The 27,610-nt window shown below is 33.6% G+C and overlaps 4 protein-coding genes across 6 annotated transcripts; 2 read left to right on the top strand and 2 right to left on the bottom strand.

The window, feature by feature from the left end:
- The first annotated feature begins 228 nt into the window (after positions 1-228).
- On the top strand, positions 229-5,043 carry LOC114392440 (deSI-like protein At4g17486). 3 transcript variants are annotated; one of them, XM_028353583.1, is made up of 6 exons: positions 312-330; positions 447-540; positions 703-948; positions 3,620-3,907; positions 4,225-4,305; positions 4,649-5,043. In XM_028353583.1, the coding sequence occupies exons 3-6, from the start codon at positions 795-797 to the stop codon at positions 4,795-4,797; spliced, it is 672 nt and encodes a 223-aa protein (XP_028209384.1). In that variant the 5' UTR covers positions 312-330; positions 447-540; positions 703-794; the 3' UTR covers positions 4,798-5,043. The 3 variants fall into 3 exon arrangements, with proteins under 3 accessions (XP_028209385.1, XP_028209384.1, XP_028209383.1); XM_028353584.1 differs by lacking the exon at positions 447-540 and having other exon boundaries at positions 229-330; XM_028353582.1 differs by lacking the exon at positions 312-330 and having other exon boundaries at positions 358-540.
- Positions 5,044-6,356: 1,313 nt separating this feature from the next.
- On the bottom strand, positions 6,357-11,191 carry LOC114393641 (putative dual specificity protein phosphatase DSP8). Its single transcript, XM_028355012.1, has 6 exons — positions 10,363-11,191; positions 8,720-8,842; positions 7,776-7,869; positions 7,440-7,522; positions 7,242-7,331; positions 6,357-6,911 (listed from the first exon to the last, which is right to left on the bottom strand). Exons 1-6 carry the CDS (start codon positions 10,558-10,560, stop codon positions 6,513-6,515), a joined length of 987 nt encoding a protein of 328 aa, XP_028210813.1. The 5' UTR covers positions 10,561-11,191; the 3' UTR covers positions 6,357-6,512.
- A 4,229-nt stretch (positions 11,192-15,420) lies between these two features.
- Positions 15,421-17,641, top strand: LOC114392322 (uncharacterized protein DDB_G0284459). Its single transcript, XM_028353401.1, has one exon. It carries the CDS (start codon positions 15,732-15,734, stop codon positions 17,454-17,456), a length of 1,725 nt encoding a protein of 574 aa, XP_028209202.1. The 5' UTR covers positions 15,421-15,731; the 3' UTR covers positions 17,457-17,641.
- A 4,805-nt stretch (positions 17,642-22,446) lies between these two features.
- Positions 22,447-24,647, bottom strand: LOC114394142 (homeobox-leucine zipper protein HAT4-like). The gene is made up of 4 exons (XM_028355745.1): positions 24,188-24,647; positions 23,525-23,838; positions 23,293-23,372; positions 22,447-23,200 (listed from the first exon to the last, which is right to left on the bottom strand). The coding sequence occupies exons 1-4, from the start codon at positions 24,354-24,356 to the stop codon at positions 22,864-22,866; spliced, it is 900 nt and encodes a 299-aa protein (XP_028211546.1). The 5' UTR covers positions 24,357-24,647; the 3' UTR covers positions 22,447-22,863.
- Positions 24,648-27,610: the final 2,963 nt, after the last annotated feature.

The raw sequence follows: 27,610 nt of genomic DNA, 5'->3' as shown, positions 1-27,610 counted from the left end.
TTTTCATTTTACTTAAAATGAGATTTCTAGTTTCAACTTAAAAATGAAATTTTATTATTTTCAATTTTTAATTTATTTAAAAAAATATTTTCACGAAAAATAAAAATAAAAATCCAACCAAACACATTTTCATCACTATTTTTTATTTCATATAAAAATAAAAACAAAAAACAATCAAATCAAACCTCCCTTAACTTTTTCAATTTAGGCTTGATGGTTAAGTACTTGCTTTGCTACCTCACAATTTCATCTCCAAATTGCACCCCATTTTATTGTTGAATTTCAAGCTCTACCCTCCCTTCCCTCCACTTTCCTCCCTCTTCTTCTTTTGTAAGTTTCTCTCTTTTCTTACTTTCCGTTCCCCATATTTCGCTCATTCCACTTTTTTCTATTTTCATTTTTGGGATCTACCCTCTCTATTCATTAAACAATATCTTATTCTTCAGATTTATGCCTCTCCTTGACACAATAACAATTCAAGGGCAATTCAATCTCACAAAACTCTGACCTTACCTGCATTTTTAAGTCTGATAAATAAAGGCAACGATTTTTTCCCTCTTTTTAATTTTTTAGACAAAACCCTGATGAAAAAAAAAGTTCAATTTTTTCCCTGTCCTTTTGTTGTATGTTGTGTTTTTGCAAAAGGGTTTTCTTGTGCATGTAAAAACGATGCTTTTGTTTTTTTTTTTGACAATTTTATAGGCTTCTGTTTGAGAGGTGAAGATGGAATTGTAATAAAGCTCGGAATTTAATTGGGGAATTGTGGGAGAAGAAAAAGGAGGAAATCATACACAATGCCGGAGTTCCCCTCGAGCTCGAGGTTGGAAAGGGTGCCAAATAGCGAGAGAAAGAGTGGTTCTTTGGTGTATCTCAATGTGTATGATCTTACACCTGCCAACAATTATCTTTACGTCTTTGGGGTTGGAATCTTTCATTCGGGCATAGAAGGTTTGTTTGTGTGATCCTTCCTTGTATTGTACTTCATCTGCCGTCAATTTTTAATTTTGAGTTCAGCTTGTGATGAGAGAAGTAAATTTTATGCAAATTGTTATGGAATTGCAAAATGATGTTATGGCGCAACATTTTGATTATTGAAAGGAGGAAGAGTAGCAAAACCGAACTGGTAATTGAATAGGACACGACCTGGTTATAATCTATAGTGTGAATGAAATTGCTTTGTGCATTGATCAACATCAACCTAGAAGAAAGACATGTGAATGCATTACTTGACAGTAGGTTGTCCACTCATTCATCGGTTTAGGTTTCTTGTATTATTTTTTGATCGGGTTTGTAGCTTTGGTTTTTAACTGAGCCAAATGGTCCATGTAGCCAACCTCACCTAGTAGCATAAACCTTTGTCGATGTTGTTGTTGCTGCTTGTAGTAATATGCCTTTAGAAAATGTTGCATGGTGGTTAAAATTAGCAGACATTCATTATAATGGTTGTTATATGGGATTCTGCTTTGAATATTATTCAGTCTTTAGGCTAGTAGGAACTATCCATTCATGATGACACTTCATATCAAACATGACAGAAGTACATAATCAATATGGAAGTGCATTAAATTGGGATGGTAAAGTTGGTATCAAAATTGTTGATACATATGACTCTAGACTTCTTGAAGGGTGAGACTTTACTTAATTTTTCTGCATTTGGTAATGTGGGAGTTAAGATATGGTTTTCTATTATTTTAAACTTCAAGTTTAATTATTTGGGACTTTATTATGGTTTACTATACATTCTATACCTATTGGATCTAAGGCTTGATGTTTCATTCCTAAAAAATCTTAAATGTATTTGGAATTTTGGATTACTATAGTAGGAAATAGTTTGTTTGGCACTTTGGCTCCTTGTTTTTAATGATTACTTGAGTTACTATTTTGCCTTTCCCTTTACAGTCTCTTTTTTCTCTGCTCTGCATTTTCTCTCCTGTTTTTTTTTTCCTTCTCTTTCTTTTCCATGATGTTCTTGAAAAAAACTCCCATTGTATGCTTTGTGATTTGTTAAATTTTGGGACTAATTATATTCTTAATTCAGTTTAAAGCTGATTTTATGATTCAAAGGGTAACTCAACATTACATTTGACAATCAAACATAGCATTCCATTGACCTTGAGCATTGATTTTTCTTTTTGGGTATATGCCAGTTGCATCATGGTAAAGGCTTTAAACACATGCATATGTGATTATAAGTTCTTCCTCATCTAATGAAATTTATTGTCTTGCCAAAAGATCTATGTATGTTTTGTCATTGAAGAACTGTGGTTTATCCATTCATGGTTAATGAATTAGTTCTATCTCTTTTGAGTCAAGTGACATTGAGATTTTAAAATGCAATAATGCTTCATTGTTTTCGTTTATTAGTGATCATGCTTCTAGTTAATGTTGCGACGCTTATACCTCATGATTAAGTAACACCTTTCTCACTCTAGCTGAATACAAATCTTTTAGATATATGCACTGCTGAGATTGTTTTAAGAAAACTAATGGCTAGTACTCAGTATATCTTTATATGGTCTCTTATGAGTTGTTTTAATTACTGTCAGTGTAACCCTTCATCCCATCTCTCTGCTGTCAATTATATGGCAACCTCATGCCCGTGCTACTTTTGGATCACAACTCATAACCTATGCTTTATCTTTCATCTTTTATTCCCTCACTTTGAGCCTTTAATTATCAATTTAAATGAACTAAACTTTTTAATTACATGGAAAATTCATTTATATTGCCCATGTCTGAGATTCTGGAATTTTTACTGTTGCACTGTAGTCGTATGAGTTTTGCGTTGCTTCTGGTATGGCATCTTGTGCTATCAAGTCCTGGATAGTTGGCTTATATTTGTGGGTTCTGAATAACAATAGCTCCTACAAACTAGTTTTAGGGTTTTTATTTAACTTAGTATTTGCTATTCATCATTCTTTTAATTCATTTGAGTGTTTTGCTGCAGCCATAAACCATTTACTTTTCCTTGTTACTACAGTTTTGTAGTGGCTCATTTTGTTATTCCAAAATAATTTTAGTTTTTATCCTTTTCCTCCGAAGCAATACACTCCTAGTAAAAGAAGCAACTTACTTGGATGATACTGTTTTGGAATTCACTGCACTGCTTCTGATTCAATCTAATTATCATCAAAATTTTACCATATTTGGACGATGATTATTCGTTTTGTTAATTTATTGAAGTGAAATATTGTAAAAGAAAATCCCACGTGCCCATATTGAGATTGAGTAGTGTCAAATTAGAGTATAGCCAAAGCATGCGCCGAATATACTGGGGGCTACTATAAATTATGCTTAGTAGGTCCAACTTGGGGGCCTATTTAATGTTTGTGTGCAAGTCATTAGTTGAGTTCCTCTTCACCAAATCCAATATGACATTTGCTTTGACATTTGTTTTTGACAGAAATCCCATTCCTAGTTTAAAGGTGTTTTGGATATTGTTACTAATTACAACATTGTATGTACAAGTTACTTATTTGGAAAATTTAATATAGAGAGTATTTTATAAGGGTATAAAGCTACATCTCTCGAACAAAATGTTGATCGGGAGCTGGGATGTACTGCTTTTCTGTTTTAATACCCTCTTGATCTGACTTTAGCTTATTGTTTTCATGAACAGTGCATGGTATGGAGTATGGCTTTGGAGCACATGAGTACCCTACAAGTGGTATATTTGAGGTGGAACCCAGAAGCTGTCCCGGCTTCATCTTCAGACGTTCAGTATTGCTAGGCAGCACTGATATGTCTTCTTCAGAATTTCGTTCTTTCATCGAACGCCTTTCTGGAAAATATCATGGAGACAGTTACCATTTGATTGCTAAGAATTGCAACCATTTTACTGATGAAGTTTGCCAACAGCTAACTGGAAAGCCTATTCCTGCATGGATAAATCGGCTGGCTCGTGTTGGTGAGGGTTCTCTTTTCTTGATTATTCTGATAACAGAGAAGCTGTATTTTGTCTGTCTCACTGTATATTTACTATGAATTCGACATGTATGTCTAATATGCATAAGTATGTTCCGTTCTGTCCCTAGTTTATGATTTAAATTATATGCTGCCATGAATGTAAAATAATTTTTCATATTACTGTGGAAATAAGTTTTGTCAAAGGCTGATGGCTAGTGAGAGCGAGTTATCACAGTTGCTTACAACTGGCCATTGATTTCTGGTACTTGCCTCAACTAGTGTAGGTGTAACATGACCACATCCCGATTGAAATTTCAGGTTCTTTTTGCAATTGTCTTCTGCCAGAAAGCCTTCAGGTTGCTGCTGTTAGACATCTGCCTGAACATCTTGCACTTTCTGGTAAGATTTGAAGACAACAGTATTAGCCAATTGTTTTACACTTTATGACCTCTTTAAGATTAATCTATTGGTGGCTGTCCAAGAAAGAAATATCTATTATGGATGGCACATAGCATTTTACATAATACACATCTACTATATTTTCCATATGTGAAGTACATTTTGTTACAAAAAATGAAAAACAAAAAGTGCACTCCTATGTGATTCATGAAAACCAGAAAGAGTTGAAGTGGCCTATCATTCTTTTGTGAATACCATATCATATAGATGAAACATTTGACATTATAAGCAGTTTGGTTAATCAACCCGCGAGGATAAGGATCTAAACATATGTCAATTGCAGACGACGAAGAACTGGAATCTGATGGCCTCTCAGATTCAGAGGAGAGTGAAGACGAGGATTCCAATCACCATCTGCTAACTACATCAAATGGTGGTGAACTCACCATTATAAAAGAAAAACCAATGACTCTAGCACGGGACCTCCTATGATTTTTCATTAATTACTTACCATTCTTATTCTTTCTTCCTTGTACTGTATGTGTGATATTAGCTTTCAAGGTGTAACAAGCTTTCTCAACTGCCATGTATGTGTTACAAAGATGATATTTGTCTATGTGGTCCTGTATGTTTCAGAATGTAGTGGCTGTCTTTTGGATGTAATATTAAGGTACAAACAAAAATGTTCAGGCATACCGTTAATCTGATTCTGTGGAGTTCATATTATCCTTTTGCCAATATAACCTCTTCTAATTTTCTCATCATAATTGATGGATGATGGGTATCATTTAGTACTGAACAGGTATATATCTTATATTTCTAAGATTATGCTCCATCAGTTTCCCGTGGCTGCTTTTTGTATTGGTTATAAAAGGATTATTTAGGGGAAAAATATTATTTGTTGACTTAGATATGTTTCTAATCTCTCAAATTTAGAGGTCTGTCTTTTTTAGTCATCAAATTAAAATTTATTTTTTAGTTCTTTAATCGTGAAATGTTTTTTTCATTCTGAATTGGTTTTTGATGATTTGGCTGTACAATTTGTAACAGTTTTTGAACTTAAGGGGGACTAAAAAAAGACATCCCTAAATTAGAGGAACTAAGAAAAAACAAACTCCTAAATGTGAGGGACTAAACATATTTAAGCCATATTTGTCCTTAATTATGAACAGACCTACTGTACTGTTAATATTGTAACTCAAACGTAAATAAATGATCCAGTGGGAAATGTAACCATAAGTAGCGCAAAGCAATTCGTAGTTGAAGAGTTTGGCGCGTTATGGGAAATGAATCGGTATATTGATAAATGGATAACAATGCTTGATATTTGCTATAGCATGCATTGAAAGTCATACACTACGTTGATGGTGCACAAAACAGTAGCCACCATTTTTAATGAGAATAAGCACCTCAACAAACCGTAAAATGTCAACGTTATCAACTTCGTTAGTGTTCTGGAAGGTCATCTGAAATTATCCGAGAAAACTATGATACGCTTAGCTCCATAGAACAATGAACAAAAGATGTAACCAACCGATAAGAACAGCAACTAGAGTAACTAAGAGTTGGGCTATGATTTTAGACTGAATGGTATAAGAGATGGAATGTAGGGGAGTGAAGTGAGAAGGTAAGTGACATCATAATGCTCATTGAAAAAGATAGAATGAGATTCATTACACTTTATCCATTCCATTTCATTATATACCAACCGACTCCATTCTATTTTCTACCACCAATTCAAACATGACCTTAATCTTGATTCAAACGCTGCAAAGTTATACCATGTTAATTTTTAATTAAAACGTACGGGCGGGATTTCTTTTGGAGGGGGCTAATAATACAGTGTCTTAGGATTGGGCAATGGTAGTCATTAAACTAAGTTAGTGGAGGTTCCCACATACGTAAATTCATTGGCTCAGCCATGTAACATTCCAACCTCCTTTCTCGAATCGGCAGTGTAGGCCTGCATCCATCGCAAGATAAGCTTGCAACGATGAGGCTTTATACACATTTAAAACTATTGCCCTGTCATAGTAACCATTAGATCAATATAACATAAATGAGGCAGATTGATTGACTGACCCGTAAGACACTCAAATGAGAAAACAGCTGGAATATACAGAGGAAAACGAGTTATAGAGTCAGGACCGCCAAATATGTACGATTATTGGGCAGAAAATGAAAAACATGACTTATAGGCAGCTTTTTCAGTACACGTGGATATCAACACTAATTTCTCCCAGGTGATTAGCCCGGATTGAGCAACTGCTTTCCCTGCTGCTCAGTTTCTCCGAGGAAATCTTCTGGTCGGTAGTAGCATATCGCAGCCAAAGGCATGATATTCTCGCCAGTGCTGCCTGTCCAGCAACTCGTACACGATATACAACACTTAAATCTGCCCATATTTCACTTGCCATGGCTGATTGACTACTTGGGTCGTAACCTTCTAGATCTGACTCTGTTACCATGACTACAGAATTGTCATCAAACATCACAAGATCTCGTGAACCTGCTGCCGTCTGAGAAGCCTTTACTAATAGATTGGCTGTGGGAGCACATCCAACAGCCCTCCTAACCATAAGATGGTAATAGTATTCTTGGACAGCCTGGAATTTCAAAATTAAATTATATGAGGATTAACAGTAATACTAATAATTTTCCTAACCCAAACAAACAAATTTTTGGTCCAAAAATTTGATCAAGAAATTTAAATCAGACGAGCTTCAACTTTTAAAGTAAGGCAATGCTATTCACAGGTATAAGCAAACACACTTTTTCACAGAAAGCTCAAAATCATACAAAATATAAATTCTATTTCACATTTTCATAGACAAACCTTACCCCAAAGCATGTTACGTAAATTGAAGATATGAATGAATTCTGTAAAACTTCAAAATTAACAATGACAATAACTGAAAGATAAACCGCACACTTACTTGCCACTGAGAGGAAGCTAGAAGCACCCTTGGTCGAATTGATTTCACATAAGCATATGCAGCATCAGGTGTCATCATTTTGTGGTGCACCTACACAAAAGCTCAAAACGTAAGAACAATTTACCCAATCACAGTACCAACTCTTTTCTTTTTCTGTTTTGATCTTTTCTATGCTCATTTTTAAGTTGAGGCACCAACCAGATAACAAATAACAATAGTCGTGCTGCGACCACGTCCAGCTTTGCAATGGACATATGTAGTTCGTCCCGACAATGCATTTTCTTCATAAAAAACAAATGAAAAAAAGTCAAAATAATTACAAATAAGTGTAATAATTAAATTATATAAGAAACAATGATACAAGCCAACTTGGCTGACATTAATTCAAGATGCTCCCATTTTGTTGGCCACTCTATGCAACACATTACAAATAGTTTAAAAAGAACAATCAATTTTGTACCACATAAAGAAACTTGAATATGCCACTAAACAGTTGGATATCATTATAGTTAACCAATTTTTCGTAATACTCACCATGTATGAAGTCCACAGCACGGCAAATGTCATGCAGAGAAGGAGCAAAACAGTAATCTCTAGTAGGAATCACCAGATGATCAATTCCATGAGCCTGCCAAATTTAACAACAAATTAAGAGGAAATTGAGCATACATAAAAATACATGAAACTTTGATGTCATGAAAACAGTCAAGATGCTATAATAACCCAATGTAATTGAGATGTTCCACAGTGCCTACGGAACATAAATATTCACCAAGAACTAGAGAAATCCAGTGTTACTAGTATGTTGTACAGATAAGCATTGTTAACCCCACTTTTCCTGAAACACAAGTGCATACCAGAACATGCACACATGCACAGCAAAATTCAAAGTACTAATCTTTTAGAAATAACATTAATCCCACTCATAAAAATGTTATTTCTAGTCATTATAAAAACCAAGATGCTACTACACTTACATCAGATATACATGCAAGCAGTAAACAACAAAATCTATGGGTCAGGTTAACAGTAACAATGTTCCCTTGATCTTATGATTCATAAGCAGCTTTGTGGTTTATTAGCCTTAACCATTTCCAAGTATACTTGCTTCATGTAATCACATTATGTGTTTCATTTCACAGTCAGTTTAAATACTTCCTGGAAGTTGCAGAGCCACCAAAGCAAATTAATTATCACCAAATTTTTATGACAAGAAAACATGATTAACAGAAACTAGTCAGTCACTGCAAACAAAACAACTCTCTACACAGAAGGTCAGAAGGGGCATAAAACCCTTTGAACTTAACTCCCAAATTTCACAAGTTATATTCAACATCATTCTTATAAAAAAAGTCTTGTAGTAAAAAATCAAAAGGATTTAGCTAGAAAAGCAGGTGCTAAACAATAAAGAAAAAAAAAAACCCTCAGATAAAATATTAAGTATTAACATCAATTAAAAAAATATAGAAAATACTCACATAATATAATGCTGTTGGAACCAAAGTCTCATATGACTCATTCAATGTGATAACCCCACGAACACCGAGCTCCTTTAAGTGGGGAACATCTATAGGAAATGGAACAGCACCTAACAATATGAACTGAAAATTAAGTGCATCAGATTTAGGAGCAACCTTGTGTCCCACAAACAACATAAGACAATTTTCATATTCAGCCAAGTTAAAAATGTCATCTCAGATATAAGAAAAAATCGGATGGCTTCACTACCAAGATTACATATTCAATGAATTAAGAAAAGTTTTGATATCAATCAAAGTAAACCAGTAAACCACAACAACCTTATCCCACAAATGAAGATATTATCAGAAGCAGAAAATACACCATGGGAGGACACATGGATGAGAAACAGATGACAGCAACAAATTGTACCAAAATGAAGTATGGTATGTGTCCTTTGTTGATTTTAAGGAATAAAAAATCAATTATTATTAGATCATGCAGAACAAAGATAATAATAGCAACCAGCAACGACAACAAAAGTCTTATCATACTACATGAATCTTATGACACCATTGGGCTATTAAAGGTCAAATTCTCAGCGAGATAATAACAACCAGCCGAAAGGTAAAAAATAATCAGCCAGCTTTTGAATCAGAAAACAGAAATCAAATACATTCCGACTTAGCATATCAATTTCCTAGGTGCAAATTATAATTGCCTTTTCCATTTGAAATCCGAGTAAATCAAATTTCACTTACAGTAAGTTAAGAATTTCAAAATAAAAGATTCCATTTAATTTACAAATGAGTTTGTTCATGAAACTTATTTGGAAATTGGAATGATATTAACGTAAGAAGCCCATTCATTTAAAGGTAGTAATTCAAGTGCAAATTAGAATTGATTTTTCCATCTGAAACCCAAATAAATCCCATTTTACTTCCAGTGTTAGTAATTTCAAAACTAAAAGAACTCATTTCATTTAATTGTATTAAGTAAAGAATTAAATTCATTTAACACCTTTTGATGCATTTAAAGGTTGCTAATGGAATTTGCATATCCTCTTATCTTGAGAAATTCCTTCCATTTCTATAACCATTAACTACTGTTCCAAACTGGAACAGGTTGGCTCTGGCACTTAAAGCCCTTGGTCAACAGTAAACCATATTTAAAGAATAGAAAGGAAAAAAAAGAAGCTTTTGGTTAGGAAAATTAAATTAAATACATAAATGAGCAATCAGAAAATATCACAAATGTTGAGATCAATACCCTCATCAAACATAAAAAATTAACAGTATGCGAAATTTTATGCTTCATAATCTTCCTTCTTTAATTCTCCAGCCCGTAAGAGTTGTATCATCATCTCAATACAGTCCATAACATGGAAGAGGGATAAACCACAGCAGGTATATTCAATTAATCAATCAATCAATGCTATAAAAAGTAACAACATTTTTAACTCACAAGCAATCTTCCCTCTCTATGTTGATAATCACAGCCAGCCAGCCACCCACCACACACACCGAATTTGTTGCATTGCATGTATATTACTAAATTGTAAAGCCAATGTGCCATTACTAAAATTGAAGATGAAAACAAACACACACACAAAAAACTGAACACCATTCAATACATAGTCAAGCTGAAGCACAAGATATCATACCTCATCAACCTTATCCCACCATCGAAACTCGGTCTGAATCTTATTCCTTACGACATTGTAAAACAGGGTTGGATAGAAAAGCGCACGAGCGCCTGCTCCAACCAGCACCCTTTTCGCATCATAACCACCCACAAACCTCGATCCTCCTTCCTCCACACCTTCTAAAACCTCAACTCCCTCCAATTCCTCTATATGCATAACTCACTCCAAAATCACAAAGCAATTACCGTAATAATATCCCGATAATTACAAAAACCCTAATCAACAAATACCTATGGTGTGAACCACGCTTTTTTTTTTTACAAATTACAATTTTTTACAAATTACAACTCCTCGCGTATCCTGTCCACGAATCTATCACGATTTACAACCACCAAAACAATCACAAGAAAAAAATTTACAGAACAAACGGAAGAAAAAAATAAAATCTAATTGCCCCAAATTGAAATTGGCGGATCAATAGATCGATCGACAACCTAGGAAATTGGAATTCTACAACAAATCGAAGAAGGAATGATATAAAGGACGAAAGGTTGGCCCAGAAAACTGTGAGGAGTATTTTCCCGGGAAAATAAAACCATGTTTCTTTCGGAAAAGGGTAGATCGAGGAAGAGTGGTTATCGTAATTTGCAAGAGAGAGAAAAATAGAGGGAAAATTTGTCAGGAAGAAAAAGAAAAAGGAAAAAGAATCGGGAGAGAAAGAGGAAGTTGGGAAATGGAATCCCTAACCCTAGATTTGGTAGAATCAGAAGAAAATGGCTCTTTTGCTCAACAAACTCTGCACCTGAAAGTAAAGGATACGAATACGAGAAAATATGGATGAAGAGGTAAAAATCGAGAGAATGGGGAGCGGCAAAGTTTTGGTTACGCGATTGTGACGCACGGAAGGTGAAAGTCTCGGAGAGATTGACACGTAACACCGCTTGTGGGCTTCGCCTTTTGGGTGAGGTTTGCTATTCTTGTGGTTGTTTAAATCCTGCACCTCCCATATTGAATCCTACACCTCCTAATTTCTTTAAAATCCCAAATTACCCTTTTCATATTATACCATTCCGAAATAGACTTTCCATAACATAAAAAATAACTACTAGAATAGGTATTCCATAATAGTAAAAAATAGTTTTATCTTTTGAAATAGGCGTTCCATAATAGTAAAAATAGCTTCTGAAATAGGGATTTTGTAACAATTAAAAATAACTTTCGAAATAAGTGTTCCATAACAATAAAAAATAATTGTCTTCTAGAATAGGTGTTCCATAATAATAAAAAATAGTTTTGCTTCTGGAACGAAAATTTTGGAAAATACAAAATGCATTTCCAAAAAGGCTATTTTCATAAGCAAAAATGTTTTCAAAACAACATTTTTGCTTGTGGAAAGATCATTCTAGAATGCTTGTTCAAGAAAATTTGTTTCAGAACCAGCATTCCAGAAGCTTGTTCTGGAACCAACCCTCACCCCATCCAAACCAGAACCCAAACCCACACCCACTGCAAAGGAACGAAAAAGGAAGCAAGGGCTTACCTTGGATGATGAATGAAGAAGAGAACGAAAGAGGAAGTAGGGGGGATGTGTGCCGCATTATGGGGAGGAGGAGTGCCACTAAGAGGGAGTGTTAATTCATTAAGGGTAATTTAATAATTTCAAAGGTAATTATGGGTGTAGGATACATGTATGGATGTGTAGGATTCAAGTCCCTTCTTATGAGTTGATTACTGACAACCCATAGGTCTAAGTCCACACCTTATTGTACAACTGCTACACTTCTTCAACCTTTAATATTTTCAATTTATTTTTCATTGCTTTAATTTTATTTTTTTTACACATGCATAATTATCGTCCACAATAGATAATATAATAGAGTTAAATAAGATTATTATAGATGATAAAATTATACTCTAGATATTTAACTTAATTGTTAGAATGGGTAAAATCATTATAAAAGACTAGAAGGAAAGAGACCATATTTTTGAATAAAAATGAAAAAAATAATCTAAAAGTCAAAAGAAAAATAACTGTGTTAGGTATATATTTAAAGAGGGTTTTAATTCTAAAATGAATTCTAAAACGAGGTAAGTATTAAGTAGCTTTTATGTATAGATTTTTCAACAAACTTATTTTCAATGCAAAATATTTCAAATATATATCACCTAATTTCATACTCACTTTTAATATAAGTCCCCTACACCCTAGTAAATTTTATTGAAAATTATAAATAAGACCTACTAAATAATAAATTAGACTTACCAAAATTTATAATTTTCAATAAATTTTAATGTGTATTAAATATGATATGTTAATATTTCTACTTGTACCAGTCCCAAATTAAAAATGCCTTAAGCAAAAGCAACTCAAGCAGCCACATGAATTGTAATCGTTTTCTCTTCTTCTCCCAAAATTGTTTTGGTATCTATATGTTTCACTCAATATTCCTTATTGAGTTTTCTTAGTTTCGCGGTAAAGAGCATCTAACTCAAGCGCATATCAAAATTAGAAATATTCAAACGCAGATGGGTAGGGATCAGATTCTTTGCCAACAAGTGATCCAAATGTATTCCTCTTCTCACCACCTCACCTTCACCCTCTCATAGAAAACAAGAGAGAATTATAATTAATATACTGAGTAACTCTATATATCTCAATTTATTTGAGTATTTTTTATTTAACAATGCTTCATTAATCCTTTATAACTAAGCAACATCATCCTTTTGCTCTACTCACTTTCTCCCAAACTACGCCTCTAATAGAAATAAAGGTCTTCTTATTTAGGTTATAGGTTAAAAAAATTAAAGGAAAAATATATATTTATTATAAAAATCATTAAAAAAATCCAAATTCTTTTAATTTCTTAATCAATACTCTAGGAATAATAATTAGTATTTCCCTACAAATAAATTAGTCAGCACTTGAAGTACCACATACAGAGATTCTTGGTCATGCTGTCTTAACATTCGTACTTAAACCTAGTCGATCTATTAATTATTTGGTACTATTTAGATTAAAAAATTGATAATATAATAATATGATTCACAACATTCTATCGTCATTCCCAACTCTCTTTGTTCTCTTTCACACACACACAAAAAAAAAAAAAATTAACCAAAAGTATTTAAAAGGCAAAGGCAAGTTATGCATGGCAGCTTTGATAGATAAAGTGGCCAGTTACACTAATGGGATAAGTCATCATTGTTGAATCATCTAACATTGAGAAGTAAAATTGGACCTAGAATAGAAGGCCTAGAACTTTCTCACTCATCACATTCCTGTGAGTGCATGATTAAAAAAAAATTAACCGAGATCATCCGCTTATTATTCCATCAACTTTTGCATCCATATTGACTCACTGCGTAACCTTTAAGAGAACATTTTGAGTCACTGCGTAACCTTTAAGAGAATCCAACAGCAGCCAAAAAAGGAGGATTTGAAGTGTTAGTAAACAAAATTAATTAATAGATAAGTATAACACAAAACTTAGTGCAATGAAAATTTATATAAAAAATTAGCATATTAAGATAAAATTATTCTAATTTAATCAAATTCTGAATGTTAAATTTGTAATTGTGTTAAATACTCCAAATAAAAATATTGCAAAATTCCAATTCTAGTTAGAGGACAACACAAAGAATACATAAGGATGGTCATCTGAGTTTTGTGTACGCGTAAACACATGCTGGAATTTGTCTTTTCTTTTGTCACATAAATCCAACAGCCTCCATCCAAATGAAATCCATGGCAGGAGTACAAAACGGGAATCATGACTAATTCCAACGCTAACCATTTGCACCTTGCATTTTTTTTTTCTATTCCAAAGTTGTCCCTTTTCTCTATCTGAAATTCCCAAGCTCAATATATAAATAGCTGGTCATCAATATGAGTTTTGCAACTGTTACTATAGATGTAGGCAAATTGATTCGATGCATATGGACCCTCTGCATATGTTCCTCCAACTATGCTTTAGAGTCATGGACCAACACCTGAACAAGTGTATACTTTGGTATTGATCACAAGCTGTTGTTTTCATTTCACCCTCTTTACGTGTAGTTTTATTCGATCAATCTGTAGCACCACTGGGGGAAAATAATGGTGATAACCAATTAAACGTCAATTGAGTTGAGCTTATAGGTCCATGTGCCAATTTTAACTATTTCTTGGTGTTGATGTAAAATTGATAAGATACCATGCATGGCCAAGAAAACAAAACTTTCTGGAGCCAAAGGGGAGTTAAGAAAGGTATCTGGTGATATGTATGCTTTTTTTTTTTTTTTGGTAATTAAGAGAGAAAAAAGTATCAGCAAAATCATGTTGGAGCATAGAGATACGCCCTCTAGGAGATGACTCAAGAAAAGGCAAACCCAAATCCGTCTTAAGGTATATGATTTTTGAGAAAACATCAGTGTAAATTAAAGGCTGGAAACTTGGAATCAATCGAAAAGTTGGAGACACTAGCAAAATTTTAAAGATAAGAAAACAAGTTTCCCATTATTTTCAAACTCTGTTCTTAAAACTTAGGGTTATATACTATGGGAGAAAAAAGATGTTGTCAATATTTGTAACAGTCCGCATTTGATTTGGAGTCATGGATACACATTAATACTCAATTTTGTGTTAAAGTTTTAAAAAATTACACAAAAGTAATATTTGGAAACTTCATACTAACACATGTCAATGACTGAAAGATTGATACAAAATCAAATATGTAATTAATCCTAAATTAAGTCATAATTTCATTTGTCACTAAATAGATGCTTAATGTGATACATACATTATGATCTTTATTTTTAATGAAGGAAAAGAGATTGAGAAAAATATTAATTTAATTATTTTATATTTTAGAAATAAATTTAGAATTTTAATATCATTATGATGCAACCTTCTTCTTTTGTCAAAGACATTTTCAACCCATAGAAAACTAGATAAATATAAATTATAAAAGTATTTTTTTATTCATAAGAATCGAACATAAATAAAAAAAATTATAATAATTCACTAATTCTTCTTTTTAATCAGCTAGACCCTATTGATAAAGTGGATTTTAAATCTCACAAGTCACAAGTATAATAATTTCATACAGACAGATACAGCAACTTGGGGTATTTACTTAAAGAAACTGGTATATAATTTGTCAAAGCATATTGGTGTGGGAATCGAAAGGGCGAAAAAGGTAACATGGCAAACGGAATAAAGGCAAGGCTAGGCTTGACATATTTGTCTTTGACGGTTCCTAGAGAAAAACAGAACAAAGCCAAAGCAAAACCTTCAGTTTTCAGATTATTTTCCTCACCACTTTTCTTCTCTTCTTCCCCATCTCCTTTCCCTTTGTGCTTTTCCTTAACCTCTCTACTTCCCTTCTTCACATTCTCCTTTTGCAACAATGGCAGGTGCAATCCACGCCACAAAGCACCAAAAACTCCCACTTGCACAACACCAAGAGGACCAAAATAAGTTCTATTACCATTTCCTCTACAAAGCCACACTAGTCCTCATCTTCTTCGTTATTCTCCCTCTCTTCCCCTCACAGGCTCCTGAATTCATCAACCAGTCACTCCTCACCAGAAACTGGGAACTCCTCCACCTTCTCTTCGTTGGCGTCGCCATCTCCTACGGCCTCTTCAGCCGCCGGAACGATGAAACGGAGAAAGAGCATAACAACAACAACTCAAAGTTCGACACTGCACAAACTCTTGTGTCAAGGTTCCTTCAGGTGTCATCTTTTTTCGAGGACGAGAGTGAGAGCCCGGTCGAGTCCGATAACGAAACAAAAGTCCAAACGTGGAGCAGTCAACACTACAGGAACGAACCTGTGGTTGTTGTTGCTGCCTCTCCACGGTTGAAAAAGCATTCTAGTTTTGATGACCAGAGTGGAGATAAGCCTTTGCTTTTGCCTATTCGAAGCTTGAAGTCTCGATTATCTGATGAAGCTGAAGATGTTGATGTTCAATCTCTGAACAGGTCGATGAACTCCAAAAGATTTTCAAGCAATTCGAATAGAAAAGCAGAAGTTGAAGCTGATGCTGATGTTCAATCTCTAAATAGGTCAACAACCTTCAAAAGGTTTTCAAGCAATTCAAACAGAAATGGAGAAGTTGAAGCTGATGGTGTTGGTGTTGATGTTGATGTTCAATCTATAAGTAGGTCAACAATTTCTCAAAGATTTTCAAGCAATTCGAATAGAAAAGCTGAAGTTGAAGCTGATGATGTTGATGTCCATGTTCAGTCTCTAAATAGGTCAACATCTTCCAAAAGATTTTCATGCAATTCAAACAGAAACACAGAAGTTGAAAGTTCTAGAGTTGAGAACAAGAACAAAGAGAGCGTGGTGCTTCCTTCTCCGATTCCATGGCGTTCAAGATCAGGAAGATTGGAACCTAAGCAAGAAGAATTTGATGATGCCTTCAACATGATGCTTTCTCCTTCAAAGGAGGAATCTCGCCCAGTGAAGTCTCAACCTTCACGTGCTTCTTCGCGAGCAAGTTCGGTGTCTCCTTCGCCTTCTTTCTCATCAGAATCGCTTGCGAAGAACTCAGAGGACTCGGTGAGGAAGAAGGCCTTCTACAAGTCATGTCCTCCACCGCCTCCGCCACCGCCACCAATGATGTTTCACAAATCAGTGTCCATGAAGCCAAGGTATGGTGGTTCATTCAATGAAGAACCTTCCTTCAATAAGGAGTTGAAGAGAAGCTTCAAAAGTGAGAGGAACATGCCAGTGGGAAAAAAAATTGATGAAGAAAATAAACCCATGCAACGCACGTCGTTTAGAAGTGACAAGATCATGGGGCATGCAAGTGTGCCTCTTGTGTCACAGCCAGCAGAGAAAGAAAGCTTTCTTGTGGAATCTAATGATGATGAAGACGAGGATACGGAAACCGAGGACGAGGATGTTGGAGGAGGAAGAATCATTGTTCAGAATCAGAACAATGACAGTGGGAAGGGTCCACAAGTTATTGGTGGAGAAAGTTCAAAAACAGATGGTGATGAAGGACCAGATGTGGATAAGAAGGCTGATGAGTTCATTGCCAAGTTTAGAGAGCAAATAAGGCTTCAAAGAATTGAGTGTATCAAGAGGAGTACAAAGAGTGCAAGAAACTCCACAAGGTAATAATAATATTGAAGATGGATATCCTATATATATATCCTTCTATTTGCTACATTAGTTAAATGGGATGTAATTAAATTGACCTGGTTGTTTCTTTCCAAGGCTTAAGGGTGTTATTGAATTGCTGTCCTCTTCCCCCCAACATAAATATTTATGGTATAGACAAATTACTGATTTTACCTGCGCTTTGCTATAACTTCAATTGTTTTCCACTTTCTGCGGTTGTTTTGAATGGGAAATAATTGTGATTAGATCACAGTTTTGGCCATTTGTTGTTTGTACGAAGCTAACTGTAGTAATCGCCAATTACAACTTACAGAAATCACCAATCACAAATTTTAATTAATAATAGAAAATATGAATATTAAAAGAAGTGTACTAGAAAAATGTATTGGTAGGACTCCTCGTCTAGATAGTGAGTCCTCGATTTTAAAAAATTAAAATGCATCAGAAAAATTGAAGTACTTGAGTTCTCATTTTGATGAGAAATAGAGTTGGGAGCTGAAGGGATTCAAAAAGACTGACCGTTACGCTCATGATATTTTCATGTGAATGTTGTTACTCGATGTTCTGTGAAATGTTTTTCCACCCAAGTGTTGGGAATTGATTTGTTGTTTAATTGACATCAATATGGATAATTAAGATTGGATTGGAAAAGTGATCATTCACTTAATGATGATGTGGTAGTTGCACAAAGCCTTTAACGCATCATGAGCTCAGTTGCAAATTGCTAGAGACATGGCATATAAGAATATTGTCGTTTTCCAGCTTTCTATGGCACTAAATTTCCTTCACTCTAATCAATTTCCTTTAAAGTGCGTTTGGATTAAATACTTCAATTAAAAAAAATTTATTTTCAAAATTTTGTGTTTGGATAAAAAAAGTTAAAATTATGAGGGTGAAAAAGATGAATGAAAAAAAGAAAAAATATGATTGGTGTTTCAATTTCTCACCTTTTAAAAGGAAATTGAAATTTCAGATTTTTAGTTGTTTAAAATTATGTTTTAAAATTCTAAAATTTTTAATTCTTCACAAAAAAATATCCAAACAATGAATTCTAAATTAGAGAAATTTAAATTCTTTGATAAATTATTTTCCTCAGTTAAAATTCTCTATCCAAACATATTCTTAATGTTTTATTAGTTAAAGTATCACTTTATTATTGGATCCTACATGTCTTACAACTGGGCTTAATTAACCGAATGAAAATCAACAACAACTAAGTACATTTGAGCATGGGCTGTCCTAGTTTTCAAGAAACCTGAATATGAAAAAACAAAACTAGTAGCTTGATGACTAATTCGGGGAACTGCGTAGGGCATCCACTATTTTTACTGTTATACCTAGCAGTTTTTTTAAATATCGAAAATGTCTTTATATGTATTTTTGGTGATAAATAGCAGATTGGCTTTTTCATTTTTATAGTGTCTTTTTTCGTAAAATTGCACTCCCTTAGTGTAACTTGCTTTCGTTAGCATCCTTTTGTGAGTGTTTGTTGTCGTCGGTGGTGTACATGCGTTGTTTACGGATATACGATGAAGTTTTGTGGTTTTCCATCGCTGAAGAAGAAGTGGTGCGTATTAAAAAAATTTAAAATATACGGATTGTCAATCCATATGTTTTGAATTTTAAAAAAAAATTATACAATTAATTTATTTATAAAATTTGATAATTAAATAAATTTGATATTTAACTGAATGTTGTATTTATATGTTTATTATAGTAATTAATAGTTAAACAAATTTGATATTTAATTGAATGATGTATTTGGATATTTATTGCAATGATTGAAAATTAAACGAATATGGTATTTAATTGAATGATGTATTTAGATGTTTATTATAGCAATTGATAATTAAATAAATTTGGTATTTTTTTACATATATAATTTTTTATTAAACTTATGATTTTTATTTACAATTATATATATAAACAAATTAATTATTAGATAAAAATTAATTATCACAAAATTTATTATGTAAATTTACATGTGTATTAAATATACATTAGAAATTTTAGTATTATATATAGCAACATTAATTATTTTATAACATAATTGGTCTATTAGTTCAGTTAATTATAACAAAGCGAAAGTTATAGATTCGATTCCTGCTTGAACCATTAATTTTAAATTAATTCGTAAATTATATCTTTGAAAAAAAAATTAAAAAAATCATTGGGCCACTTACGGATTGACAATCCGTAGGCCCAATATGGATTGTTAATCCGTAAGTCTCATACAGAGTATTGGGCTTACAAAAGGATAAAATCGAAATTTCGCATGTTATACTGGGTGTACGAGTAAAAATTTTGGGTGCCCCTAGCAGTTCGCTAATTGGGTAAACTAGGCTCTTGTTCTATGAAATACATTGAATGATTTTACAAGCTACCAAGTGTGTTTGGTTTTCGGTTAATTTTCCGTTGCAAAGCTTTAAACGATTGTTTAACTCAACAACAGTAAAACCATAGATTTAAGTGAACGTGTATTACACACAAGTGAGAGTTTGACAAGGGAAGAAGTTTTGAATTTCTTGGAATGAGAATCTTATTTTCTTAATCTGTTTCAAAAAAAAAAAAAAAAATTCCCTCCCCTATCAAACACCCCCTGGATGTCTACTATGATCAAGTTGTGAAGAAAATTAGCCAAGCAACATGGGAAAGGGTTTTGGTAAAGATGTCCGCAATCTAATCCTTAGATCATTTTAATCCAATTAACATTCTGATTGTTCATATTGGTTTTGTAAAAATTGATACATATTATAAAAAAAATGGACTACTATTCTATTTATTTTTTTGTATTTAAATATATTTTTAATCCCTACACTTTAATTTTTTTTATTGCTATTATTTTTAATTATCTCATACGTTCGTGCAGTGATAAAACTTCACAAGAAATGAAAATGTGTTAATTTATCTTAATTGCTAACTTAAACTGCAAATGCAATCAACGGGTCAAGTTAGCTTGAGTTTATTGGGCAGGAAAACATGCAATTCTAACTAGGCTAATTTGGTTGAATTTTGCACCTAGGAATTTGCATCAAACACGTTAGTGTGATGCTACCTGAAAACACAACTAAACATCATCGAACCAAGTTATTTTATACACAATTTAAACCATAAACAATCTTTAGTTAATATTTAATAACTCCAGCAAGCAAAAAACAATCCATTGACACAAAATGATAAAGAAGAAGCAGGAAAGGTCATCCACTTGGCAAATTCATCATTGCCTAACCACTTGATTTCCTTATGAAAATAAGGTTGAATGACAGCTTAGACTGGGTGGGTAACAAATGACTTAGTACTACTATAGTGGATAATGGATTATGTGACTTGTATGAATGGCAACAACAGTGAGTAGGCAAATAAATGGTTATTAACTTAAAATGGGCTTGAGGTTGAGATGTCATTCTGTGTAAATTAGTTTGTAGGTGAAGGGTGTGGCTGAGAGTCTGAAATCATGGAAGTGTTTGTTTGTGACAGAGATTGAGACTATATATGTGCAAACTTTGGCTAATAAGTTCATATTCCCAAGTCATCATATATAAAGTCTTAGGTTGAATTATTTTCAACCGATGAACTAAATTGTCCATTATGTATTTCAATCAAGTTGGAATCAATTTAATCCAATAATTCAACACAAACTAACCCACTAGTTGGTTTGAATTGGTTTTGGAAATTCATCAAGTCCATGTAATTTAATAGACACTGATATACTGAGCAACTATAGTCCAAAATATTGAATGAAAAAATGGCTTCCTTGTATTCTATTCTAAAATTACGTAATAAACTAAATACTGGGCGTGACTTTCGTCGATCCTTGGATTTTATATGTTTGTGTTTATCTATTTCAATTTGATCAATGGAACATAACCCATGAAAACAGGAACCCTGTTATGCAAAACCATTGTTGTTTGGGCCCATAATGTCCTGAATTCTTTAAATTACTGAATGGTCGTTTAGACATTTGAACCCATTATTTATAGACCTAGACCAGGACTGGTACTCCACCGTTTACATTGACCCGTAAAATAAGAATAAGAAACGAATTAAATTTTCCCTGAAAAATTCATCTTCAGCTCTTTCCCCTGAACACCACCTCTAGGGGCCCACCCCACCCTAAAATGAAAATCACAATTATTTCATTTCACTATGAGCATATGTTCCATACATAATGCATTCACGTTTTCCATTTTTTGGAAACAAAGTTATTTCGACGACTTATTCAAACCCCAAACTTAAAAGTAAGTCATCCCAAATCTTCAAAAACCAAACAAGGATCCTTTCGGCATTGATGAATAACTTTATTTTCCAAACAATAAATGAAAATTTGACTTAACATCAAATAATAAACATGAAACTAAAATATAATTGAATGCCAATATTTAAGAACGCCCCCATTATCAGAGTAGTGTTTAACAATTTTCCATCAGTGGACCAAGAAAAGAGAATAGGCTATATATAATGCATAAATCTCATGATAGTGTATCCATTTATGATAATACAACTATTATAAAAATATATAAAATGAAATACATGTAAAATACTTATCTGAATGTGTAAAAAAAATCATTAAAATGTAATATATATATATATATATATATATATATATATATATATATTACAATTTTGTAAACCCAAATTAAAAACATACTTTGTAAAAGTTATTAAAAACCATGAAAATCATAAATATTATGATAAATTACTTCTTAAAATTCCATATCTTTCTTGCAATAATACATATGATGCAATGCATAGAGAAGACAAATCCATTTTTGGTTCATTAATAGACAATTTTTTTATTTTTGAAATCAGTGAGCAATAATTTTATGTTTTATAGATAGCTAGCTATATTAGATTATCATTACTTTTTATAAAAGCTTTTTATATTTCGCCAATACGTATTCAAGAGTCTCAATATAAAATACACATAAAATATAAATACTTAAAGCAAATTGTTTAAATGGGTATGATAAAATCTTGACAAAAAGAATAATAAATAATGATCTCAATTAAGTGAAATAGGCCACGGGAACCAAACCCTATATAATTTAACTAGATAATTGCACTTTACACAAAGTCTCTGTTTAGAGGGGGAAAAGTTAAGTAATACTATAAACTGAATAAAAAAAAACACCTAACTAGTAACTAATATATAGGTCATACCCAACAAAACAAAAGATGATAGGTCAAACTGGTACAAAACATTGGAGACCCACCAAATCCCTTCTTCTAATGACCATATCCTTAGACCGCACAATTCCACAGCACGCTGTTTCGACCGCTCCCTCACTCTTTCTGTTTCCCCCAATTTTTCTCTCCTTTTGGGGTTACACACCTACACGGTGGTACAAGTAGGCCCAGAATAGTAAATAATAATAATTTCACAATGACCAAAACACCCTCAAGATCAGTGGTGGAAGACATCAAACGGCCGGTGCGTAATGGGAGAGGCGGAAGCCCACGGGCCAATGGGCCTGTGCCGAATCTGGGCCTGGGCCTGGGCCTGGGCCATGGGATGATGACGCGTGGCAGCATCGACGGCGGAGGACGGAACAGCCACACGCTCGCAAGAGGGGCACATGGTGAGCGTCGTGGGTGGGGTCATTTGCATGTAAAACTGTGGGGAAAGTTTCAGTGCTCTAAGCTCCTGAACCTCCTTCTGCAACCTTCTATTTTCCTCCGTCAGATTCTCGCAGCACCTTTTCAATACTTCGCAGTCCACCTCGGTTTGCTTCAGCTTAGTCCTGAAATTAATTTCAATAAAATCAAATTACAAAATAAACATTATATTAAATCGAATTATTTCATTTTTGTGACATTGTATTTTGTAACTAACCTTGCTCTTCTGTTCTGGAACCACACCTCCACTTGTCTAGGTCGAAGTCCTAGCTGTTTCGCCAGTGCCAATTTTTGCTTCTGCAAAAACATTAAATTAAATAAATCCCATTAGTAATCTATTTTCAGGATTCCTATTTTACTCTTGTTTCTTATAAATATGTCGTATTACCAAAAAAATATGAGAATTAGTATTATTGTTATATTATTAAGGTCGTGTTTGCTGTGCTTACGGGGTTGAGGGTGTTGTGTTCTTTGAAGCTTTCTTCGAGTATAGCGGATTGGTCTTTGGAGAGTCTAAGTTTTTTCCTTGCGGTTTCAGCGTCTTCCTCGTCGCTGATTCCGCGGGAACAGGCTCTGTCCATGTCGTGTTCTTCGCCGTTCGGTTCTTCTCTCTCGCTACGTTTTCCACTCACGCTAGAGACGGTGCTGTTCGGAGACGAAACTCCCGTTTCCTCCTCGGTGTCCACGGCGGAAGGTAACCGGTTCACGTCGATTCCGCGCAGGAACGATCGCGTTTCGCCTCTGCATGTGTCGGAGTTTCGATCTGGATGTAAAAGAAAAAAATCATTATTTTTTTAAAAAAAAATTCATGCATATTAAGGATTTGGAATCTCTGGTTCGGCATAAATAAAGAGGGTGGTGCTAAAGATACTGAAAATGAAGGGTGAGAATAAAAGACAAGGGTAAAAATAAGTTTTTGTTTTCTGTAAAAAAAAAAAAATAACACCCGGTAAGCTGAATCAAAGTGATTGAGAGAATGGAGAGGGAGTAGGAAATAAAGAGAGAAACTTGAACAGATCTGGAACATTAGCATGCAAATTAAAAAACAGGGGAAAGTTTTTATTTATTTATTTTTTTGAAAAATAGAAAAAATTTAGATTTTTAGTACATACCCGAAGAAGTGAAAGCCTCGTTCCAAGAGGGTTTTTGAGGGTTGCAACCAGAAGGAGAAGAGGAATGAGTAGAGGATGACATGAGACTCGGATGTTGAGGATTTGGGGTATTGTGATGAGGGAAGTTGAGGCTTAAACTCAAACCCAAATCTTCCTTTTGAACCATCATCTCTAGCTAGCTTTATAAAAATTAGCAATTTATCAGAAGTAGTAGTTTGAGGATATTGGGTGAAAGGTTTTGGTGAGAGAAAAAAGAGAGTGAGAGAGAATTGAAGGAGATGGTAAGAAAAGCAAGGGGAGTTTAGGTTTTGGAGTGATAGGAGGGGCCGTGTGGGTGTGAGGTTATATAGAAAGGAGAGAGAATGGGTGGGAGTGGTGTGTAAGTTCAATGATGACTTTATGTCAGCAAGGCCAGTTATCTCAATCATGACATTTGCCCCGCAAATAATACAAACCCTGTTTTCTCTGTCTTCCTCTCATTTACTTCATTCATATCTTCCCTATTTATCCTCGCCCTTTGACCATTTGGTAAAACAAATATACCACTTTATTATAACTTTACTTTCACACTCTCTTTTTTTGGATAACTTTCACGCCATCTTTGCAATTGCACCATTGGATAAGTCCCACTCGACAACTAATTGTCTAATTACATTGACAACTGAATAATATATACAAATATTAAGAAATTAGTATTATAAAATAGGATGTTAAATTGTTAATTATTTACTGTGATGTAATGAATCCAGTAGTGGAACACGACTAGGAACAGGGGAAGACAATAATATGAAAACGATATTATCACCTTTAAAATTTAAATTTGCATAAAGGAGTTTGTTAAACAATTTTTAGTGGGAGATTTTAATTTGGGATTTTAGATATTTGTCAGTGGATGTTATATTGTTACGTAGGATTGAAGATGTTTTCAAAAAAAAAAATTCTTTCATAATATATCTTATTTTGAGATTTTAGATATTAGATGTTAGATTTTTTATTTTATTTTTAAATTCTACGTTATCACATATGATTGAAGTTCTCTCAAACCTTTTTTTTTCTCTTTAGTGGGGATCTCATTTTGAAATCTTACATAAGTTTTAGTAGATTCCACATGAATTTTACTTTTAAATATTTTATTGAAATATGTATTAAATTAAAAATGACTAATTAAGTGATTAAATTTAATTAATAAAACATGTAAGGAAAAAATTTATAAATATTAAAAAATAGGAAAACATACATAAATTTAATTTTTATTTATGACTAAATGTTAAGCAAATAAAAAAATGCAAAAAATTGATAAAAAAGAATGCAACACATTAATGCCAAAAAAAAAATTAAATTTCATTATTGTTATGACTTTAACGTTCCCAAAGATGTTCTACCAAGTCTACTTGAAGTTGTTGATAAATTCATCTTGAATGCATAATGTGTCTTGTTTGTAAGTATGTAACAAAGTCAAGAGGAACACCACGAGATACTTCAACATTTGAAATGTCATTGTCTACGTGATCATAATCGACATTGACATTACCACTTAATGTATCTCGTTCCTCTTCAACAATCATGTTATGCAACATAATACGTGTCAACATTATATCTTTCATTGTATTCATGTTTCAGGCACGCGATGGACCACATATAATTATGAATCGAAATTTGAGTACACCAAATACTCGTTCCACATCCTTTCTCGCAACTTCTTGATATTTGCAAACAATTTTCTTCTAGGACCTTGTGGCATTGGTATGATTTACACAATGACATTAAGTATCTTGATTGGGCCACATTTCTTGACATTGTTTAAACCTGTAACTCCATCAAACATAGGTAATTGGTTTAACACATTATTGTCATTGTTTAAACATGTAACTCCAAAATATGTATGTCAAACCCACAAGTTTTATGAAGCCACGACTTTAAGTATTATTGTGAGTTTCTGATGATCATCTTTACGATATTGTTCCTGCCATGCAATTGGACAATTTTTCCACTTCCAATGCATGCAATCAATAGAATCTAACATACCCCGGAAACTTTTGTGCATCTCCAATTTGTAGTAGGCAATTGATGTCATTGTTGTTGGGTCTTCTCAAGTACTCTTGTCCAAATATCTCATTGACGCCCCTTAAAAAAAATTGTAACCATTGAGTTGTAGTGCATTCACCAATTCTAATGTACTCATCTACACAATCGGCGGGTGATTCGTATGCCAATATACGAATAGCTGTAGTGCACTTTTGCAATGACGAGAGACCCATTCTACCAATATCATCAGGTCTCATTTGAAAATATCCATCGTAATTACTAAGAGCGTTGACAATTCGCATGAATAGTTGTCGCCGCATTCGAAACCTACGTCGAAATTGAGTCTCTTTGTATACCAAATTTTTTGAGATTGTGATTAATGACTCTTCTAGGTCTTTTGTGTATACTGAATGTTCATCTTCACGATTGCGATTAATCACTCTTCTAGGCCTTATGTGTTGACTGTTGTTGCCTCCTTGTTGTTGCATCGCACGTAAGTAGCTCATTATTTGTTTATCACTATTGTCATCAAGTGTTTCATAAATAATTTGTTTCCAAACTTTGTCAAAGTCATTATTTGGATCCATTGTATGAATGATTGATTACATAAACGAATGAAAGAATAAGATTGTTTGAAGAAGACGTACAATAATGAATGAGAATTGAACAATTAAATAGCAAATTAAACAATGACTAGTTTCATAACAACTAGTTTTGTAACGGTCAAGTTTCACAGATAAAAAAAATTGAACAAATTTAAAGACGGTTACAAATTATAAAAAAAAAATCAAACACAATTCCTAAAAATATAAATTAAAATATGGTTACAACAAATTAAAACTACCTAACAATTAATACTACATGCCTAGTTAGGCCTAATTATTTTACAAAAGGTTTGATGGTTTTGGAGTTGACTTTCAGACATTGTAGATGTGCCCTTCATTATAATGTCGTAGTACCCCGTTTCCACTTTTTTCTCCCTAAAGACTGCTAGTTTGGTGTTGAGAACATTTCTTTCTCTCATTGCTTCCTCCACACCAATCAAGTCCACAAGATTAGTAGATGTTCCTATTCATTTCCCCTTGTTCTTCCTTTAGGTTGTCTTTTGCTCCATTAGATGGACAATTGGAGACAACGTGTCAGCTTCAAAATCTACTACCGGTGTTTTTAGATTAGATGACGATGAATATGTCCCAAATGTGGAAATATTTGTCCTTTTAGAACAATTTTTAGTAAACTGGTCAAACCATTTTGGTTGATCTTTCAGAAGTCGCCAAGCTTGTTCCAATCCAAAATTGTTTCCTTCGTCTTCCTTCCAAATGGCATATGCATGAAATATGACATCGTTATTTGTGCAACCACTTTTCTTCAATGATACCACTTGCTTGTAATGACCCT

This window comes from Glycine soja, chromosome 17 (assembly GCF_004193775.1).
Source record: "Glycine soja cultivar W05 chromosome 17, ASM419377v2, whole genome shotgun sequence".
Classification (NCBI taxonomy): Eukaryota; Viridiplantae; Streptophyta; class Magnoliopsida; order Fabales; family Fabaceae; genus Glycine; species Glycine soja.
Note: the sequence above shows the minus strand (reverse complement) of the source record. Positions and strands in the feature narration are given on the sequence as shown.

Bases quoted from the DNA above. Each gene is read 5' to 3' on its own strand.
- LOC114392440 (XM_028353584.1), top strand. From the start codon at position 795: ATGCCGGAGTTCCCCTCGAGCTCGAGGTTGGAAAGGGTGCCAAATAGC. The intron at 949-3,619 runs GTTTGTTTGTGT...TTTCATGAACAG, and splicing joins CTTTCATTCGGGCATAGAAG to TGCATGGTATGGAGTATGGC. The intron at 4,306-4,648 runs GTAAGATTTGAA...TGTCAATTGCAG, and splicing joins TGAACATCTTGCACTTTCTG to ACGACGAAGAACTGGAATCT.
- LOC114393641 (XM_028355012.1), bottom strand. From the start codon at position 10,560: ATGCATATAGAGGAATTGGAGGGAGTTGAGGTTTTAGAAGGTGTGGAG. The intron at 7,870-8,719 runs GTGAGTATTTTC...TAAATTTGGCAG, and splicing joins TTCCAACAGCATTATATTAT to GCTCATGGAATTGATCATCT. The intron at 7,523-7,775 runs GTGAGTATTACG...TTTTTTATGAAG, and splicing joins TGCTGTGGACTTCATACATG to AAAATGCATTGTCGGGACGA.
- LOC114394142 (XM_028355745.1), bottom strand. From the start codon at position 24,356: ATGATGGTTCAAAAGGAAGATTTGGGTTTGAGTTTAAGCCTCAACTTC. The intron at 23,839-24,187 runs GTATGTACTAAA...TTTTACATCCAG, and splicing joins CGAGGCTTTCACTTCTTCGG to ATCGAAACTCCGACACATGC. The intron at 23,201-23,292 runs GTTAGTTACAAA...AATTAATTTCAG, and splicing joins TTCCAGAACAGAAGAGCAAG to GACTAAGCTGAAGCAAACCG.
- LOC114392322 (XM_028353401.1), top strand. From the start codon at position 15,732: ATGGCAGGTGCAATCCACGCCACAAAGCACCAAAAACTCCCACTTGCA.